This window comes from Oryctolagus cuniculus, chromosome 9 (genome assembly GCF_051225735.1).
Source record: "Oryctolagus cuniculus isolate XC-2025 breed Fujian yellow rabbit chromosome 9, ASM5122573v1, whole genome shotgun sequence".
Taxonomy (NCBI): domain Eukaryota; kingdom Metazoa; phylum Chordata; class Mammalia; order Lagomorpha; family Leporidae; genus Oryctolagus; species Oryctolagus cuniculus.
The window spans coordinates 78,858,657-78,879,899 of NC_142875.1; the positions used below are offsets into that span (position 1 = coordinate 78,858,657).

General features: G+C 34.9%; 1 protein-coding gene across 10 annotated transcripts in view; it reads right to left on the reverse strand.

Annotated features, from left to right (window-relative positions):
• NBEA (neurobeachin) overlaps positions 1 to 21,243 on the reverse strand; it is a 732,675-nt gene that overhangs the window by 475,777 nt on the left and 235,655 nt on the right. For all 10 annotated transcript variants that reach the window (XM_070049020.2, XM_070049018.2, XM_051831739.3 and 7 more), the window contains exons 25-29: positions 20,158 to 20,338; positions 17,427 to 17,557; positions 14,971 to 15,078; positions 13,119 to 13,287; positions 10,452 to 10,547 (exon numbers count right to left, since the gene is read on the reverse strand). In XM_070049020.2, the coding sequence (XP_069905121.1) occupies positions 10,452 to 10,547; positions 13,119 to 13,287; positions 14,971 to 15,078; positions 17,427 to 17,557; positions 20,158 to 20,338 (685 nt within the window). The remainder of the gene's footprint in view (positions 1 to 10,451; positions 10,548 to 13,118; positions 13,288 to 14,970; positions 15,079 to 17,426; positions 17,558 to 20,157; positions 20,339 to 21,243) is intronic.

The window sequence follows — 21,243 nt, forward strand, 5'->3', positions numbered from 1 at the left end:
TAGAAGCCACACACGAGGATTTAAAATCAATATAAAAGTTTATTTTACACAAAGGCTGCAATGTTTGCCTTTTTTTTGCTAAATGTATGAAAATAATACAAGTTAGGAATCCATATTATTTCTAAAGTATATTCCCATAATAAACACAATGGTAGTTGAGAAGATACTCTTAAGCACAAAGAAACATCAACAATTGTTTTGACTATACTGCAATTAAGTATGGGTCTCTTTTAGTTTATCCTATTTTGGGTACACTGAGCTCTGTAAAAATGCATATTTCTATCAAACGTGGGGAGTTTTCAGCCTGATGTTTTTTCAAATATTTTTTCTGACCCTAGCTTTGTCTGTCCTCTGGATTCCCACTATCTGTTTGTTGATTCACTTAATGGTGTTCCACAGGTCTGTGAGGCTCTGTTCACTTTTCTTCATGCCTTTGTTGCTGTTATTCCTCAGTCTAGGATAACTGACCTATCTTCAATATTCTGATTCTTCTGCCAACTCAAATCAGCTGAAACCTCTAGTGAATTTTTCATGTTAGCTATTGTAATTTCCAACTCCAGAACTTGCAGTTGGTCCTTTGCTATATTTCTTTGTTGTTATTCTCTATTTGGTGAGACATCATATTCATATTTTAAATTAATTTTAATTTTTTTAAAAACTTTTAACACTGGCTTCAAAAATAGTACATATTTACAGAGCACTGTCTGCTTTTTTTTTTTTTTTTTTTTTTTTACAGGCAGAGTTAGTGAGAGAGACAGACAGAAAGAAAGGTCTTCCTTCCATTGGTTCACCCCCTAATGGTCACTCCAGGCGGCACATTGTGCAGATACGAAGCCAGGAGCCTGTGCTTTCTTCTGGTCTCCCATGCGGGTGCAAGGCCCAAGCACTTGGGCCATCCTCCATTGCCCTCCCGGGCCACTGCAGAGAGCTGGACTGGAAGAGGAGCAACCAGGACAGAATCCAGTGCCCCAACCGGGACTAGAACCTGGGGTACTGGTGCCGCAGGCGGAGGATTAGCCTAGTGAGCCGCAGCGCTGGCCTGTGTGATGTTTTAATACATGAACACATTCTGCAATGTTCAAATCATGGGAAGCACATCTGTCTCCTCAATATTTGCATTTCTTTGTAGCTTTTTGGAAATATGCATCATATTATCAGTTTAGTTTCCTTACTATGCAATAGGACAGGAGAACTTACATCTTCCATCTAATTTTAACTTAGTATCCACTGCCTAAACTTTCCTGATCCTCTCTTTCCTGCACACTTTAAAGTCTTTAGAAAATTTTTCCTTTACTAATTTCATTAAATGTATAACAGCTGATTTAAAGTGTTTATCTAGGAAGACCAATATCTGGGTTTCTTAGAGGCACTTTCTATCAGCTGCTTCCCCTACCCTATGTTGATCACATTTTTTTGTTTCTTTGCTTGTTTTATAATTTTTGTTGAGAAGTGGACATTTTAAATAAGCATCAATCTTGAAAAGGAGACACTTCCCACTGTTTGTGTTGTACTGTTTGTTTATTGGCTCTCCTGAAAATCATGTTTCATCATTTGCAGCCACTTAAGCCTCTGCTCAGTTAAGCTAGTTATCAGCTTATGATTGGAGCAATAATGCACTCAATGCCTTAAACTGATAAATCTTCAACCCCTTGTCAGAGAGTTGTGTGAAGCGGCAGGGAGGATGCTTGCAAAGTTACTACAGTTCAAAATTTTTCTTCAGTCTGCAATTCGTTTTGTGCAGGGCCTCAAAGTCAGCCATAAATGAGATAACTAATGCTTTCTTAGGTCCTTCTTGAGCCTAAGTATTGCCCCAGGAATATGGATATTTAACACACAGATTCTGTATTTTTTAAAGATTCATTCATTCATTCATTTATTCACTCATTCATTCAGAAGTCCATCTCTCATTCATTCATTTGAAAATTAGAATTATAGAGAGAAAGGGAGAGACAGAGGCAGAGATCTTCCATCTGTTGGTTCACTCCTCAGCTGGTCATGAAGGCCCAGGCTAGGCCAGTTCAAAGCCAAGAGCTTCATCTTGTGCCATCTTTTGCTGCTTTTCTCAGGCCATTAGCAGGGAGCTGGTTTGGAAGTGGAACAGTTGGGACACAGATCGGCATCCATATGGGATGTCAGAGTCACAGGCAGCAGCTGTACCTGTTACATCCCAATGTCACCTTCTCTCAGATCTTAAATGAAGGTTTTTGGCAAGGGTCTTTTTTGCTCAAAAAGCATTGCCACTTCAGGCAGTTGTCATTTTAGAAATATTAGTGATGATTTTTCACAAACACTTTGGAAATAGAACTCTTCTCGTCAAGCTCTGGATTGAGTGACATAATGACTATGAATGGAGTTCTTTGAGGGAACTTCCAGAAAGGTCAAATATCTACAATGCTCTAGGGATGGGACTTTCTAAGGAACTCCAAACCTAGCCTGTTGTTTTCTAATAGCTGCTACATTACTGGGTTTTAGATATCATGGTTCTTTGGCATCTGTGTTTTAAGGGTACCACAGAGCTGGGGAAAGGTAGATAGCTATGCGCTAGATTAAACCATTATAAAGCATAATGTTCTCATAAAGACTTTGCAGTTTTTCTGACATTAACACCCTTTTCACTGTTATAAGCATTGGGTTATTTTCCAAAAAACTGAAAAAGTTGATCTTGATAACATTTACTAGTGGGTTAACTGCTTTTTTGAAGTGTTTAGAAGATCCATAGTATATCATTCTTCTGAAAACTGTAACCAATTTAGGTTTAAAACTAAACTTTAGTTTCAATTTTTATATTTTTAATTTATTATTATTAATTAAAATTTATAAAATGTTCATATATATATTTTTGTCTTTGCTCTTGCCCAAGTATTTTATTAATACACCAGATTCTCAGGGTCACAACAAATGCATGATAATTACAATACAGTCCTCTCAATTCTCATGTTAATGTGATATTAATATAAAGAGAACAGATTCAATGTAGTTCATTGCTAAAATTCTAAGACTATATGTTTTTACCTATTGTTTTTCTTCTCAATGGACAAAAGCACAACTCTCATTGAAATACATCAAGCATTTCTCTTTTTTGTTGATTGTGAACATTAATTTGATCTTTTTGAATTTATTTATATAAGATGAATTAATTTCATGTATTTCATATATTCAGATTTAAGAATATAATGATGCTTCTCACCCTATAGCATTTCTATGAGGTAATGAAGGTAATCATTAAAATCAACAATAAAATGTCAACATACATTTGTTTTTTTTGGACTTTTTCTTGAGTTGCAGAAAAAGAGATACAACTGCTATGCTTTGAGTATAGTTTGAATATGTCCTCTAAATGTTTATATGTTGGAAGTGCGGCCTCTGCTGTAGTGATGGTAAGAAGTTGTGGGACCTAAAAGAGATAGGGTCTAGTAGCAGATGTTTGGCATAGCAGTAGGATACCCTCTTTGGACACCTACATGTCATATGTAAGTGCCTGGGTTTTAGACCTGCCTCTTTCCTCAATTTCAGCTTCCTACTAACATGTAACCTGGTAGTAACAATTCAAGTATTTGGGTCCCTGCAACCTACATCTGAGACCAGATTGAGATCTTAGCTCCTGGCTTTGGCCTGGCCCAGCCATGGCAGCTGCAGGCATTTCGGCAGTAAATAAACAGATCAGAGATTTCTGTCTCTCAGCCTTTCAAATACAAAATGAAAAAAAAAATGCATATTTTTTTAAAAAAAGGTAGGGCCTAGAAGGTAATTAGGTCATGGGGTACCACCCTTCAAGGAAATTAATGCTGGTCTAACAGTGAATTGGCTCTTTCAAAAGCAGGTTGTTATAAAATGAGGTCACCTCACATTTGGCCCTTTCTAAACACAGCTGGTTTGTTTTTTATTTTTCTGCCATTTTATGACACAGCCTGTGGGCCCTCACCAGAATGCTGGCAGCATGCTTTCTGGACCTTCCTATCACCAGAATTATGAATCAAAATATTTTTTTCCTTATGAGGTACCAGTAACAGGTATTTTGTTAAAGTAATACCAAAAGGACTAATATAATAACTAAGTATAGCATGACTATTGATATCAATTACAAAAGTCAAGACTGCATATTATATAATGGTTAAGGAAGGGTTAGACCTTGAAATTAAGACTTATTTTCAGTCAAGACTTATTTATTACTTATTAATTTTGTGACTTAGGATTAGCCATTAAACTTATTCCCATTCCTTTAAAACAGGCATATAACTATACACACATTATAGAGCTGTGAGAAAGAACATAATGTGTGAATAGTGCTTCACATAAAGTAATCTCACTTCACATTTTTGCACCTGCTGCTGCTACTACTGTTCTACTTTACCAGTAGTTAATAACTATCATCATATCTTATGAGATCATCACCACCGTCACGTCCTATGAGAGCCCAAGCACTGTCCCAGGGATTCCCTTTCCTATCTGCAATCTCTTTCTCTTCCCCAGCTCTGCCTTATTTATCCAGAGCAGTATCTCCTACACAAAAAATTACTCATCATCTCTATCTCCCCTTAATATTTCTAGCATATGAGGTGCTTTGAATATTTCTCCAGCTTTTCTGGAGACAGCCACAATAGAAAGACAACAGGAATGTAATGAAATTGATCAAAGTTCCAATTCTGATCACAACTTCCTGGTTTTCCCTGTTTCCTCAGACAAATTAGTCACCATTTCAGAGTTGTGAAAACTGTACCTGGAAAATGCAAGGCTTAAGTATGTTGTGAAAATGAGGAAACCTGTAAGGCTATTGCCTTTGAGGTCTTCGCTTGATTAAACTTTCCAAAGGCTTAGATACCTCAAAACCAACACATTTAAAAAGGAAGTCTTGGTTATTCTCGTTGACTGTATCTACCTCTAATCTTGCCTGTTTTAGTAAATGATCTTTTTATTACCTCAGTGGCTTAAGATCAGACAGCCAACGGTCGTTTTTCTAATTTCACATTGTATCATGCCTCAATCCAATCTATTACCATGCCCTCTCCACTTTACCTCCTAAATCTATCTCTAAGTTATCTTTCTCTTCAATTCCACTACCACTATGTTCTAGTCCTAAGCAATACATCTCTGAGCTAGAAAGCAGCAGCCTCCTAATGGCTTACCCATTTCTCCTGCATGCTCCCTCTAGTCTACCCTTACCACCACTTTATCCAGAACACCGTTAAATTTGTAAATCGTATTATGACACTTGTTAGATCATATAATGTCCAATCCCCAAATATACCCAAATACTAATTTCCACAATCCAAATATAGGTTCTCTTACATGACAAGAGGGCCATAAACACTAATGACTTGAAAAGGATAAGTTATCCTGGATTATCCAGGTGGGCTCAATATGACTTCCTGAGTCCTTCGAAGCAGAAAACCTTTCCTAGCTGTGTTCAACAGGAAGATGTGACAACACATGAATGGTCTGAGAAAGGTACCATTCCTGGAATATGAAGAATGTTCTTGAATCAAGCAATATAGCAACCTTTAAAACATGGAAAAGGCAAGAAAAGTGGATTCTTTTGAGATCCTCCAGAAAGAAAGGCACACTTGCTACTGCCTTGATTTTCACCTGGTGAAATAAATGTTGGACTTCTGACTACAGAATTATAAGATAATAAATTTATCTCATTTTAAGTCATTAGATCTATGATAATTTTTATAGCAGCAATACACACCACTACAATATCCCTCTTCCCAATTTATATTGTCCTTAATACTGTATACAGATCCTACATGAGTGGGCTCCTACCTACCTATAAACTCAGAGATGCTTCTACTTCCCTGATTATATTCCACCAACATGTTTCCCAAATGTGAGATGCAATTTTTCTGAACAGATTGGTCTCTTTTCAGGAATGTTCCTCTACTGTCCCCAATTCTTTGAACCAAATTTTGAACTCATTCTTTGGTTTCCAATGTAAATGTCACTTCTATAACAAGCATTTCTCAGTACCCAAACTAAGTGAGTTTTCTTCTTTTATATACTCATAATAATCTAAAAATTTATTTCTTATGATAGCGAACAGATTTGCAATTTTATATTTAAGTGTATGGTTTCTAAAAGTGTATCTCTGTCATTAGATTGTTAGTTTCATAGAGATAGGGACTTCTTACTCACTATTATATATCACAATGTCTAGCACATAGCAGAAAATAACTAGATTATTAAGAAAATAGGCCAGCGCCATGGCTCACTGGCTAATACTCCGCCTGCAGCGCCAGTACCCCAGGTTCTAGTCCCGGTTGGGGCACTGGATTCTGTCCTGGTTGTTCCTCTTCCAGTCCAGCTCTCTGCTGTGGCCCGGGAAGGCAGTGGAGGATGGCCCAAGTGCTTGGGCCCCTGCACCTGCTTGGGAGACCAGAGGAAGCACTTGGCTCCTGGCTTTGGATCAGCGCAGTGCGCCAGCCATAGCGGCCATTTGGGGAGTGAACCAACGGAAGGAAGACCTTTCTCTGTTTCTCTCTCTAATTCTGCCTGTTAAAAAAAAAAAAAAAAAAAGAAAGAAAATATATAATGAAGTTAATTGAAAAGGAGTCAAAGAAGGTGAAAGAAAGAGGAGATAGGCTACTACTGGTCCTTTGATACTAAAAATAGATATTTACATTGTTTTTCATAGTTGAAGTTTAAAAAAAAATTCTAGGGATAACTACACATCACTTCCACCATTAAATAACTTAAATATATTGAACATCACTAAGATGTTGAATAAGAGTTTTGGAAAGATTATATTAATAAAAATACTTGAGTATCTATAAAATAAATTAGAATTATTCACATAATGTACCTCTATGAAACCATTAATTTTAAAATTAAGAGAAAATTAATATATTTGCAGTATTAAAAAGTTGTGCTTTTATATGAATATAAGAATTTACTTAATAAACACTTAATTTTATTTACACAGAAGTAGAGAGTAGAATGGTGGTTACAAGGAGCCAGGGAGATGTGGGACAAAGAGTATAAAGTTTCAGTTAGGAAGAATAAGTTCTGTACATCAATATATTAGCATAGTAACCATGATAGTAATAATGCATCGCATACTTGAAAATTTTTAAGAAAATAATCTTAATATCCTTAGCACAAAAAATGATAAGTATGTGAAGTGGTATATATGTTAATCACTTTAATTAAATCATTCTACCTGTAGATATATATCACAACACACTATACATCATTCAGATGTATACAGTCTTAAGGAAAAAAGAAGTGGGGAATGAAGCCATGTTTGCCCAGGAGTCAGGGACAGTCCCTGTGAGGAGGTGACTTTAAAGCCAGTACCTGAGTGACAAAAAATAGGAAAAGAGACAGCCAAATCCAAGATCAAGGCACAAAGATTCTGAAGCAGGAAAATGTTTGGTATAATTACAGAACTAAGAGCTGCTCTGACTTTCACAGTGAGTATAAGAATAACAGTGATCAATAATATATAACCACATTCCCTTTACACATTGATCTGTGGATGGACAATTCCACCAAGCAGACCAAACTGCAAAGGTAATCAACTGTCATTTTATTAAGGACACTTGTGAAATTTTACTCTAAGTGCTACTAAAATTTTAAGAAGGGACATAATTTGACATGCATTTTAAATAATCACATAAGCCACAAAACTAAAAACTGATGATCAGTAAGAGAAGAGGTGAGGAAACCACTTTGGATGTATTTTATTGTAATCCAGAAAGTCAAAAATGCATTAGTCTTGATAATACAAGATAAAATATAATCACTTTGCTCTCCAAATCATAGAGCCTTTAGGAACTTTTAAAAAGAAAAACTATCCATTATATATGCAAATATTTATTATATTCATGTACTACACTATATAAATTATGTCTACTACATTATGTATGTACATATTTCAGTGCTACTTTAAAAACTGTTGTCAGTAATGTATTGAGAGAGTAGAGGCAAGAAGTATTACTGGCAATTGTATTGTTGGCAATACTCCAAGAAGGAATAAGAGTATGAACTAAGGGCCAATCAATATTATAAAGAAGACTCAATTAATTCAGGTTTTAAAAAGGTTCAATAACAAGCTAAAATAAGTGAGTGATAGGGGAATGAAGGACTTCAATAGTTATCCAGGTAAGTGCTCATAAAGGTATTTGTAAAATTTATGTTCTTTTCCCTAAATACATGACCAGCTGACACTTTTGGATAATTTAATAAATAATTGGGGCTTGTAATTTGGCATAGCGGGTTAAGCCACTGCCAGCAGTCCCAGGATCCAGTATGGATCCTGGTTTGAGTCCCAGCTGCTCCACTTCCGATCCAGATCCCTGTTGATGTACCTGGTAAATCAGTGGTAGACAGCCCAAGTGCTTGAGCTCCTGCACCCATGTGGGGGATGTGGATTAAGTTACTGGTTCCTGGCTTTAGTTTTCTTCAGCTCTGGCTGTTGTGGCCATATGAGGCATAAACCAGCAGATGGGAGAACTCTTTCTCTCTTTCTCTAAGTCTACACTTTAAATAAGATAAATAAAATTTAAAAAATAAATAAACAGGGGCCAGTGCTGTGGTGCAGTAGTGTAAAGCCATGGTCTGCAGCACTCGCATCCCATATGGGCATTGATTCAAATCCTAGCTGTTCCACTTCTGATCCAACTAGGGTAATGCACCTGGGAAATTAGCAAAAGATGACCAGGGTCCTTGGGCCCCTGCACCCATGTGAGAGACCCAGAAGTTTCTGGCTCCTGGCTTCAGCCTGGCCTATCCCTGGTCAGTCATTGTGGCCATTTGGAGAGAAGGCCATCAGACAGAAGATGTCTCTCTCTCTCCTCTCTGTAATGTTGCCTTTTGAATGAATGAATGAATGAAGATAAATAAGTACAAAAATAAAAATACAACTGGTTAAAACTAAACTTCAAAAAACATAATCAGACAAACATTAAAAGAAGAAAAAGAATGTAATTACAAAAACCTTGTTGTTCACTTTAAAGTGTGGGATAAATGATTAATATAGACAATTGCTACTATACTTTTAACTTATTTGAATAACATATCACAGCTAAATAAAAAGTTTCAAGCAAAGAGTGATTCCTTAAAAGAAATGCTTACACAAATACTTTAAAGAAACACTAGAATACAAATTTTTAAAGTTTATGCTGTGACAATAATTTTTTTTTATTGCTAACTTATCTAATTTGAACAGGCAATAATGATATTTATGGGAATAAATAACATCTAACCTGTTTCTTGTTTTATTTCGATAACAGAGATGCAATAAAAAATAGTATCACAGAGACACGAGATATTTTTTAAAGTTTATGGAAATGAAACCACAATTTAAGTTTATTTTCTTGCAAACATTTTCAAATTTACGCATATCAGTAAGTTGATGAAATGCAAACTTTAGAATTCAAAATATGCATTTTTGACATCCAAAATGAACCTAAGAATCATATAACTTCAAAATATATATTCAGTATTCATCAATAGCTAGCCCTGGTGATTCATCTTCTACAGTTTTAATAAAATATAAACATTTCATTAAAGAAATGGATTTCAGATCCATGAATTTTCTTTTTATAGACCATTTGGTACTGGAAAATAAAACATAAAACATTCTATCAAATTAATTAAATGATATATGATAACCTTTTAAGAATGATCAAAATAAGTTAATTCCTAAAGATCAAGAGACTTAAATTGGGAAACATATCAAAGAAAATACTTACCTCAAATCTACTGATGTGTTTATTTTCTACGATCTTATCTACTATGGAAAAACAAGTTACTATGCTTGCTTGTTTGAAACATGAAATTCATGAAAAACATTTCAGGTGCCTGACAAAAAAGCCAACTGATTTCACCTTTAAAAGTTCAAATCAGAGATGGGAATTTAGAACAGTGGTTAAGAAGCCACTTGAGATGCTCATATCTTAGACCCAATCCCAGCAGTTGCAGTTATTTGGGGAATGAATCAGCAGATAGTCTACCTCTGTCTTTGTCTTTCGAATGAAATGAAAACAAATACTCTTAGAAGTAAAAAAAAAAAAAAAAAAAAAAAAACCCAGAGTATTGGGATTGTGTTCTGACTACAAGTTCAAAAATTTATAGCACGGCTTGATGCTTTTAAGGCTTGTTTTTGGGCATTTTTTCCCTACTGAGTCAAAATTTTATCATCTATTTTAGGTACTTTAGTCTCATGATGAAGGTGTTATCCTTCTGTAGTCTCTGTTAAGTGTTACTAGTGTGCATGTAAACATTCATATAAATATGTATCCTCAATTTACAGATGATACTTAAAAAATATAATGAAGCACATATACAAACTCAATATTTTGCTATCAACAGCCATGTATAAATACAACATATCGTATCTCCATAAACCTAAGGTATGTACACGTTTATAAATAATTACATAATGAATATTTATTTTATAACAACCCATTACATAAGGATGCCACGCAGGCCAGGAAATAAGTCAATATTACCTTTGTAAAATGAGTGGGCAAAACTCTGCTCAGGAATTAACTTGGCAAGGAATCCATGGTTCAAACTTGGGTGAGGGATAGATGGTATGACCACAACTGTGGAGAAAATCATGGAATCAAACTTGAGCCAACATGTAACAATCTACAACATGATTCACTGACGATCCAAGGCAATTCTATTTCACTGCAACATGCAAACAGTACTAGCAATAGTGGATGCATTGCTGATGAAAGGAAAGAGGTTATGTATTAGGAGAGGAAATAGTATTCTCATGAAATAGAGATAATATAGAAACATATACAAAGACACACAAATATGCCAGAAAACTGGAATCTGAGAATCCATTTTAATATTTCCCATTTTGTATATACACGGTAGATATAAATACATTAAAAATGAAACAAAGTTAAAATTATAAAGTACTTTTGTTTTAAATGGTGACGAATATGGATAGGAAGATGTTTAATTTGAGAAATAAAACTAAAAACAAAGAATATTATAATGAAACCTCATGTTTGTGTGTTAAAAGTAAATATGGTATGCAACAGCAAAATACTATAGCTAAGACATAATCAATATTTCCACAGCAGCAGTAAAAGATAAAGGAGATATAATATGCTTATGGAAAACAATATGCAGAGATTTGACCACTAATTTCTTGTCACTTTTTTTTGTTTTATTTGACAGGCAGAGTTAGACAGTGAGAGAGAGAGAGAGAAAGGTCTTCCTTCTGCTGGTTCACTCCCCAAATGGCTGCTACAGCTGGACCTGTGCCGATCCGAAGCTAGGAGCCAGGTGCTTCCTCCTGGTCTCCCATGCGGGTGCAGGGCCCAAGCACTTGGGCCATTTTCCACTGCTTTCCTGGGCCACAACACAGAGCTGGACTGGAAGAGGAGCAACTGGGACTAGAACCTGACGCCCATATGGGATACTAGCGCTGCAGGCAGAGGATTAACCAAGTGAGCCACGGCACCGGCCCCTCTTGTCACTTTTAAACCTATCCATTTGAGAGGCCAGTTCTGTGGGATATCGGGTTAAACAGCCAGCAGCTACACTGGAGTCCCATATGGGTGCCAGTTCAAGTCCAAGCTGCTCCTCTTTCAGTCCAGCTCCATGTTAATGTGCTTGGAAAGCACTGGTAGATGGTCTTTGGTCCTTGGTCCCTGAACCCATGTGGGAAACCTGGAAGAAGCTCCTGGACCCTGGCTTCAGCCTGGCCCACCCCTGGCTGTTGTGGCCATTTGGGGAGTGAACCAGCTTAAGGAAGACCTCTATCTCTGTCTCTCCTCTCTCTGTAAGTCTGCCTTTCAAAATAAATAAAGTAGATCTTAAAATAAACATATCCATTTTATTTACAGTTCACATGCATTTATTTAGGTAACAGAATTTCAACTATAAATTAATCTGGTGATACCAAAAATAAGCATTGAATTACTAAGGTTATACTGCAAACAACAGAGAAACAACATCTGGCAGGACATGCAAATGTCAGAAAGTGTTCCATGATATTAAAATTTCCATTGCCAGGAAATGTGTTCACAGTTTTCAAGCAGAGAAACCACAGCTGATAAGGCAAGAATTTCTGCAACTTGAAGATTTTCTGCATATGAGAGACAACATGACCCAAGACAGTTCTTTTTTTTTTTTTTCCTTAAGATTTATTTATTTGAAAGTCAGAGTTACACAGAGAGAGGAGAGACAGAGATAAGGATAGAGAGGGAGAGAGGGAGAGAGGGAGAGAAGGAGAGAGGGAGAGAGGGAGAGAGGGAAGGAAGGAGAGGAGTCTTCCATACAATGGTTCACTCCCCAATTAGCTGCAATGGCCGGAGCTGTGCCGATCTAAAGCAAGGAGCCAGGAGCTTCTTCTGGGTCTCCCACATGGGTTCAAGGGCCCAAAGACTTGGGCCATCTTCTACTGCTTTCCCAGGTCATAGCAGAGAACTGGATAGGAAGTGGAGCAGCCAAGTCTCGAACCGGCACCCATATGGGATGCTGGCACTTCAGGCCAGGGCATTAACCTGCTGTGCCACAGCGCCAGCCCCCAAAGACACTTCTTGTCTATGATATTAAGTCTTTTAGAATGCATGCTTGCTTATTAAAAATCAGTAATAGAATATTGAGGTACTAAAATAAACAGAGACAGAAAGAAAGGAAGGAAGGGGGATGAGAAGGAAGAAGGGAGATACAGAAGATGGAGGTGGGGAAGGATAGAACAAGGAGGGTGGAAGGAGGGAGAGAGGGAAGGACGATTATTTGATAAGCTTGGCTCTAAAAATTTATATTTTGGTTTATTCTCGGTATTGAACAATTCAGTAAGGACCTCCTACTTTTATGTTTACAAATATTTTAAAGTAATATATCTAATATATATTTATGAATTTCTTGCATATAAAATAAAGATATCAATGAATAATTCATATTAAAAAATGAAAAACATGAAAACCAAAGTCATACTGATAAAATGAGACTATGGCAAGTATTATAAAATGTTATTCATACATATTTGTAGAATTAAAGACTATTAAACCAGCATTAGTATAACAACTATTTATAAATATCTGAAGCAACTATGAATTGGTCCAGTTTAAACAGGGATATAAAAGCGAAGAATAAAAAAGAAGATAAATGATGGTGAAAATTCAAAGAATATTTAAAAAATTAAGTACCTGTACTTGTTGGTGAATTTATTTCTTGTCTGATGTTTCTACCTGGTTGGCTTCCAGTTCTTGCAGTCTCTCGCTGGGGTTCTAATATGTCACGGTACTTGGAAACCATCAGAACCGAAATGAAGTAAACAACAGCCAAAGCTAAGAATTGTGCCTGTTTGCTGTCATCCTGTTTAAAATACAGAGGTGATTCTGACACTCAAAAATTTTAAAGTCTGCTACTCTTTCATTTTCTTTATGGAGCTAAAATGTGATATTTAAATATATAAATATATATTTACTTAATAAGTACCATTTAAGTATAAATATAAAAATACAGAAATATATCATGCAAATTATTGGATGATATTTAATTGCAAAAAACTAAAATATTGAATTTTTGCTAAATATTCTTTGGTCTCTTTGTCACTATTATCCACCACTTATATAAACAAGGTATGTACAAATAGAACATAGTTGAATAATGTGTTATGATTTTTTTAAACTTTTATTTAGTAAATATAAATTTCCAAAGTAGTTTATGGATTACAATGGCCTCCCTCCCATAACTTCCCTCCCACCCACACCCCTCCCATCTCCCGCTCCCTCTCCCATTCCATTCACATCAAGATTCATTTTCAATTATCTTTATATACAGAAGATCGATTTAGTATATATTAAGTAAAGATTTCATCAGTTTGCACCCACACAGAATATAAAGTTAGCATTAATTTACATTGGACAACACATTAAGGACAGAGACATTTGAATAAAAATAATAGTAAGTTAATAATGAGTATGAAATGAGGGAGTTATAAACAAGGAGAAGACATATAACATGGATTTTTTACAACCTCAAAAAGCTGTTAGTGTGATATGGCAGCATTAGCAAATGCTAACACAATATTTGACTGCATTAACAGACAAAAAGTAGTAATAATCCTACTATGTCTCACTGAGAAAATCACCTTTAACACAAACAATTCTTGAGGTTCCTCATTTTCAAAATTCAATGATAAAATGGAAAACATGTATGTCTGTCTCTTTCAAGCTACTGAAAATAATCATTAATAAATACAAATTTCAAGTAAATTGTCTTCTACATTTCATGAATCATCAGCTAATATAAAAGCATAACCCAAAATGGTTCATAGTAACTATATTAAGGAGAGCTGTCAATATTCAATCCACTGTGAAACATTATAGATGTTTCTATGTAATTTCTGGAAATGACAATCTTATTTTCATTTACTTTGAGTAAGTGATAATTTGATCAGAGAGCTCAATGAAAAATTCTCCCTAAGTTATCTTTTCCCTTAAGTTTGTTAAGCTACCTTTCTAACTCAAATTTCCACTGATACCTATTCTTCCTTAAAATTAATTCCTCAACACACAAAAAAATAAATTGCCAGTCACATCTAATGAATTAATCCCTTTCATCAAGAATACCAGGAACATTGAAAATAACAAAACAATACCACAAATGGAGCAAAGAATACTAAAAGGGAGGAGATTAGATAATGTGAGTCAAAATGAATTACTATTTTTCAGGCCCATTCTTATTCTTAGTATTTAAACAAATTATATCAGCATTTCACATTTTAATCTTTATTTATTTGCATTAATATACACAGAACCAATTTCATGTATATCATTAATACAATCCCCAAGAATACAATAATTTTTCTCTCTCAGAAGTCATATATCTACAGTTTTCAGAGAAAGCTGAGGCTCAATCATTTTAGTCAGAAGTATGCAACAAACCTACAATCCCAGACAGTAACACATCTAGTTTTAAAATGCAGCTTTCTTATAAATTTTAAAGTACTTTGCACAAATCCCAGTGGAAAGTTTTTAAGCTGGCAAAACTTACCACGTCCCGAAAGACAACAGCACGAAGGCGATTGATATCTACATCCTGAAGAAGTCTATCTGGATCCTTTATAGGAGAAAGGTTACCTGGAACATTTTCCAGTGGAGTCTTAAAAAGAGAATTGTGAAGAAATAACATATTACAGAGAATGTATATAGTATCATTTCTAACGTCTTTAATTTGGGCTAAACTAGTTTCACGGTTTACCTCCTCTTGAGTTAACATTTATTGACAATAATACTCTATTATAAGGAAGATGTTCTGTTCTCTACTAATGTTCAAGTTTCTCTCAATGGTGTTCTTATTCTTTATTGGCATATGTACCACTATACACTCATAAAGGCAGCTAAGACTTGTTAATAGACTTCAGAAAATTTGGGCTCAAGTCCTTGTGTCTTTTGCTTTTTATTAAATTTACCTGTGTCTTACTTTCCCTACCTCTATTTAATTAATCGTTTTGTATCTCTGAGTCCATTTATCCATCATGCTTTTATAATATACAAGATTATTATACAACATTTCCATATGAGATTTAACATGTGACTATTTCATGATGTATTAAAAAGGTATACAAGCTTTGAAAAACAATTTGGTCACAACACATGAAAGATGAAAGATATTAAAGATCATCACCACCACTGCTATCCTGATCTGATCATTACACATTATACATACGTACTGAAATGTCACACTAAATACTATAAATACATAGTAATTATATTCCAATTAAAAACAAATGTTATTTTAAAAAGACACAGAAATAAATAAATTTTAAGTTATATGTGCAGTAAAATAGGGAGTAGTCCTTAACCTGTTACATTTTTATTAATACAAAGTATTTATACTTGTGTGGATAAAACTTGATAACATACATAGAAAGCAGCAAATACAATTTCTGTACATAATAGGTAAATACTTATCGCTATGCTAATGAAAAATAAATAGGCCATCTTCTACTTCTCTATAGACAGCAATCATGATAATTCACTCCTAAATTATGTTTGATTCTTTTGTAGCATAGGATAGTTTAAAGAGAATGATATTTAAAGATTGGTAATCATTTGGTTTCCATTACTATTCCAAAACCTACCAGCTATAGGACCTTGGGTGAGATCACTACCTCTACAAATCTCAGTTCTATTATCTGAATAATAGGCCAATATTTGTCATGATGATTAAAGAAAATAATTCATAGCATAGGTGATTTTACAACACTGATAAAAAAGAAATATAATAAAAGTCATAGACAGTGAGAGAGGGAGAGACAGAGAGAAAGGTCTTCTTCCGTTGGTTCACTCCCCAAATGGCCCGAGAAGGCAGAAGAGGATGGCCCAGGTGCTTGGGCCCTGCACCCGCATGGAAGCACCTGGCTCCTGGCTTCGAATCGGTGCAGCGCACCAGCAGTAGCCACTGTTTGGGGGGTGAACCAACAGAAGGAAGACCTTTCTCTCTGTCTCTGCCTCTCCCACTGTCTAACGCTGCCTGTCAAAAAAAAAAAAAAAATCAGCTAAATGGTAGAGGTGGAATACAAACTGAGAACTCTGGTTCTAGATATTGTGCTCTCTTTACAAATTACCAAAGTAATTACAGTATTAAAAATGCTCTAGTATTGCAGAGATGTAAAAGTTATGGATACTTCCGACCCTACCTTCCCTCCTGCCCATTCTCTCACCCTCCTTCCTCGTTCATTTCTTACTCTTTCTTTTAATTTTTATAATCATAAGGTTAACCCAACAGTAGAGACAAGTGTTGTGAACAATAATCAAATCTCAAAACGTCGTTTGCTCATATGCATTATCATTTCAAGTAAAGGAAATTATGAAAAAGTATGAGAAATAAAGAAATAAAATTATTTTGTTGAAAGGAAAGAAGTTAACAGTATGACTAAAATGGTACAAAAGAGTAAATGTATATAAATTGGAGCTAGATAAGTAAGCAAAGACCAGTCATGCGGGACCTGGAAAGTCATGTTAATAAAACTGGATGTGGTGCCAAGGGTCAGGTTCAAACACAGAGTTAATTTAGAATGTGACCTACTGCTATATTCCATAACACTATATACTACTCATTTAATTAATGAGCATTCAACAGAATTTTGTTTACTGTTAAGTGTATCAGCAAAAGCACATTCATTTAAAAAAGGTATTACTCAAACACCGAACTCCATGAAAATATATGGAACTACTAAAAATAGAAATAACTGAGAACTCTTTAGTACTATGTACTGATATAATGTTAGTAAGACCCTTATGAAGTAGAAAATATCATTTAATAAGCCAAAACTGCACATCTCAGGGATGTTAATTAATCTTGGCCATAAAGTAATGATGTAAAGTCATCAGCAGAGATCACAAAATCCCTGCTTTTTACCAATAAGCAATACCATGACACCTTGTTCTCATAAACAAATGATATTTTCTGGTAAATTATATTTAATATAAGAAATATTTAATTACCTTTGAAGCTGCTGTGGCAGTCACACTTTGGGGGACTTCTTGAGGTTTACTGCTTCCATGGGAAGGTTTGTTTCCCCTGTCCCTCTGTCGTTGTCGACATTCTAAACAGTTTCTCACAGCAACACAACATACTAGTTAAAAGACCAAAAGCATATTATTAATATAAATTGTTGATTTTGATGAATTAATTAAAATCCCTAGTTTTTCTAACTTCTCCCTTATTTCACCCATTATTATCCTTAAGGTCAATTAAAACAATAAATATATTTTAAAATTAGGATGTAAATCATGATATATGAAATATATATGCAACTATACATGCAATGAAAAAATTAAAAACAAATACCCATATGCTAACAGCCAACTGATGAAATAGAACATACCAGAGTCTCTGAAGTTCTCAATGTATTCTTCCTTATTCTATTACACTCTATCCTTAACAATTTGAAATTTTATGGGACTACAAAATTATTTAACAATGTAAAATTCATATTTATTAAAAATTTTTAGCAACGAGGTATCTGCTCTTGACTGTCTTTGGTGACAATGCTGAGCATACTTGCCCATTTCAGGCAATAAGAGATCATGTCAGCATTTGCAAGTCAGGAGACCCAATAGCCACCTTTCTTTAAGGGGAAAGTCTGTGGGCTTTGCTAAAAACCATATGGTAAGTTTTCATTTATCTGTTTATTTTACTAAGTAGTTAAGTCATATAATAAATAGTATAGACTTTGGAATCAGATCACCTGAGTTTGAATCCTGGCTCTATCCCTTACGTAGTGTGTGATCTTGGGTCAAATGCTTAAACTGTTAGTACCTCAGTTTCCTCTTTGTAAAATGAGGATAAACATATTATTAGAAGGTTGTTGTTGAATAACTATATGTAAAGTGCTAAAAAGAGTAAATAGCACATAGGAATTTATATATAATTGCTTATTTTATTATTAATTCATTTACAAAAGTTTCCTATGAGTGATAAAATTAAATCTGCTAGGTATTAGATGAGATTAAATCAGCAGTAAGGGATTGGTAAGCATTTAGTAATAAAAGGTTAAAATAAGTAAATAATGCTGAATTCAAGGTATTGAGGAATTTTTTAAAATATGTCTTATTTACACAAAGTTCAATCTGGCAGCTGTTAAATTGTCAATGGAAATGTCCCATGAAGCAACAGAGTAAATTAAACCACAATGCTTGGCTGTCAAAGAGATCTTGATGTGGTCCATCACTCTCCCTTATAACAATTATGAAATGATTGCTCTCAGCTTGCCTGTCTTTCAGAAAGTACCAAAAAAGAAAGTACAGGTTTCAGCCTACCACTCTTAACCCATGTCCTCATTCCTTCATTGAGTCAGAAACAACATGGGTAATTCTTTACATGGCCCTTACAATTATGGGTGATAAGGGTACATATCAGGAACTTCCTCCCTATTGCACGCATGTGTTATATCTTGCTCATTCCCTAAGGCAAACGTAAGAACAGCTTTCTCGCTCCTTTGAGGTCTGAATAGTGTACTCAAATTTTTCCTTTAAGTATGGTACTAGAGGTAAGAATAGTTCTTAAAAAAAGCTCATGCAGATTTACTAAGAGTTTTCAGTGCTAAATTTTGTTCATAACACAAGATAAAAGGTAAACACCAAAGCTATAGTAATTAAGATCATCAATTTTTGTTTACTCTGAAAAATAATGAGGTTAACATAGTAAATTTTATCTTTCTAGCATCATGTATCTAAGCCACATGTTTTGTAATGTTTGTATGCTCTAGACACTATCATCAGTATTAATTTACCAAATTGGATTCATAAATGGGTTTGCATTGGCCAGTGCTGTGGAACAGTAGGTTAATCCACCACCTATAGTACCGGCATCCCATATGGGCACCGGTTCTAGTCCTGGCTGCTCCTCTTCCAGTCCGGCTCTCTGCTGTGGCTTGGGAAGGCAGTGGAGGATGGCCCAAGTGCTTGGGCCCCTGCACCCACATGGGAGACCAGGAGGAAGCTCCTGGTTCCTGGCTTTGGATCGGCGTAGCTCCAGCCATTGCAGCCACTGGGGATGAATCACGGATGGAAGACCTTTCTCTCTGTCTCTCCCCCTCACTGTCTGTAACTCTATTTCTCAAATAAATTAAAAAAAAAAAAAGAAGAAGAAATGTTATAGTCTGAGTTTTGAAAAAATTCCAAATAATCTGTTTCTATTACACATTACAAAACATTAAAGGGGGCCAGCATTATGGCATAGTAGGTTAAGCCACCACCTGCAACACCAGCATCCTTTATGGGCACCAGTTTATGTTCCAACTGCTCCACTTCCGATCCAGCTCCCTGCTCAATGCCGGGGAAAACAGTACTGGGTGACCCAAGTGCTTGGGCCCCTGCCACCCACATGGGAGACCTGGATGGAACTCCTGGCTCCTGACTGTTATGGCCATTTGGGGAGTAAACCAGCAGATGGAAGATTTCTCTCTCTGTCTTTTCCTCTCCCTAATTCTGACTTTCCAATAAAATAAATCTTTGAAAAAAACCTAAAATCCAAAAATAATTAAAGATTATCAATGCTGTGAAATCTCCAATTTGAATATATAATGTTTTAAAATTTGGTAATTCTGACTTTACAAGTACTTTATAACATAATCAAAAGCATATATTGTCAATGTTTTATGTCCCACAGAGCTTCATAAAGCTTATCTGTACATAATTACTTAATTTGTATTGTTACTATTAAAAGACTTACCTAGTCTTAGGCACTGTCGCATTAAACCTCCAGAAGACATGTTTTTTTCAGCTTCAATCTCACTAAAATTTAGAGAGCTGGCAAACACAAGGACATCAACCATAGCCATCAGTCGGCTGAGGAAAGTAACTGCTGTCTCAGCTGACATGCCTTGTGTGACTTCAATATTTTCCAATTCCGTCTTTAAAAAAGTAGAAGAGTTAAGCCTTGTTTAAAATTTTGAAATAAAACACGTACTACAGGTGAACATTGGTTTTAGTATATTTAGTATTTTTAATAAAACAAAGTCTATCTAGCAACAGAGCTAATTATCAAATATTGTTAGTTTATCTATCAATTATCTTTGAATAAAAGAAGGCTCCATTTAAAAATCAATGTTAGTTTTAAATACCATTAGTTATAAAAATTACATTCTAAAGTTCAGATTATTTAGCAAGATATTTAGAAATTTATTTTTGCTAAAATACTGTTGATGATAAAATCTAATTTCAGAAGGACTATTACAAAATACATTCAGAAGGACTATCACAAAATAAAAAATCCTTTCAGAAGGACTATCACAAAATACTCCATTTCTAAAAATGCACAACTTTGCAATTTTATAAGTGATGCCAACATCTCTGATTTTTTATTACCTTTTACATTACATTTTAATGAATTCGGTCCCTTATGATAGGTCCTATTTTCTCAGTGTTTCAAGAAACAGATATAAGGGAGGCTTTTATAAATTTTTTTAAAAAAGTATTCTAAATCTCTTAAAGATGGGCATACCTAACATACTTGTTAACCTTACTTGTTAATCAAAAAATAAATTAAATTATGAGTATATGTAATAGATTTATGCTCCTATTTAGTGTTCCATTGTGAAATTATGTATCCATCATTCTATTTCAAGTTCTTTCTCTTTGAAACAAGGAGAAACATCAACATTGAAATATCAGTGGGAAACATTAACTGAAAAAAAAATCTTAACACTTCTTGTATACAAGCTAGGTAATAAAAATTATAGGTGTCTATGCATGCATTATGTAACTAAACTGAATTCTAAATGGGATATAAAATGTAAGTACCTTTTTTTCCTACTTA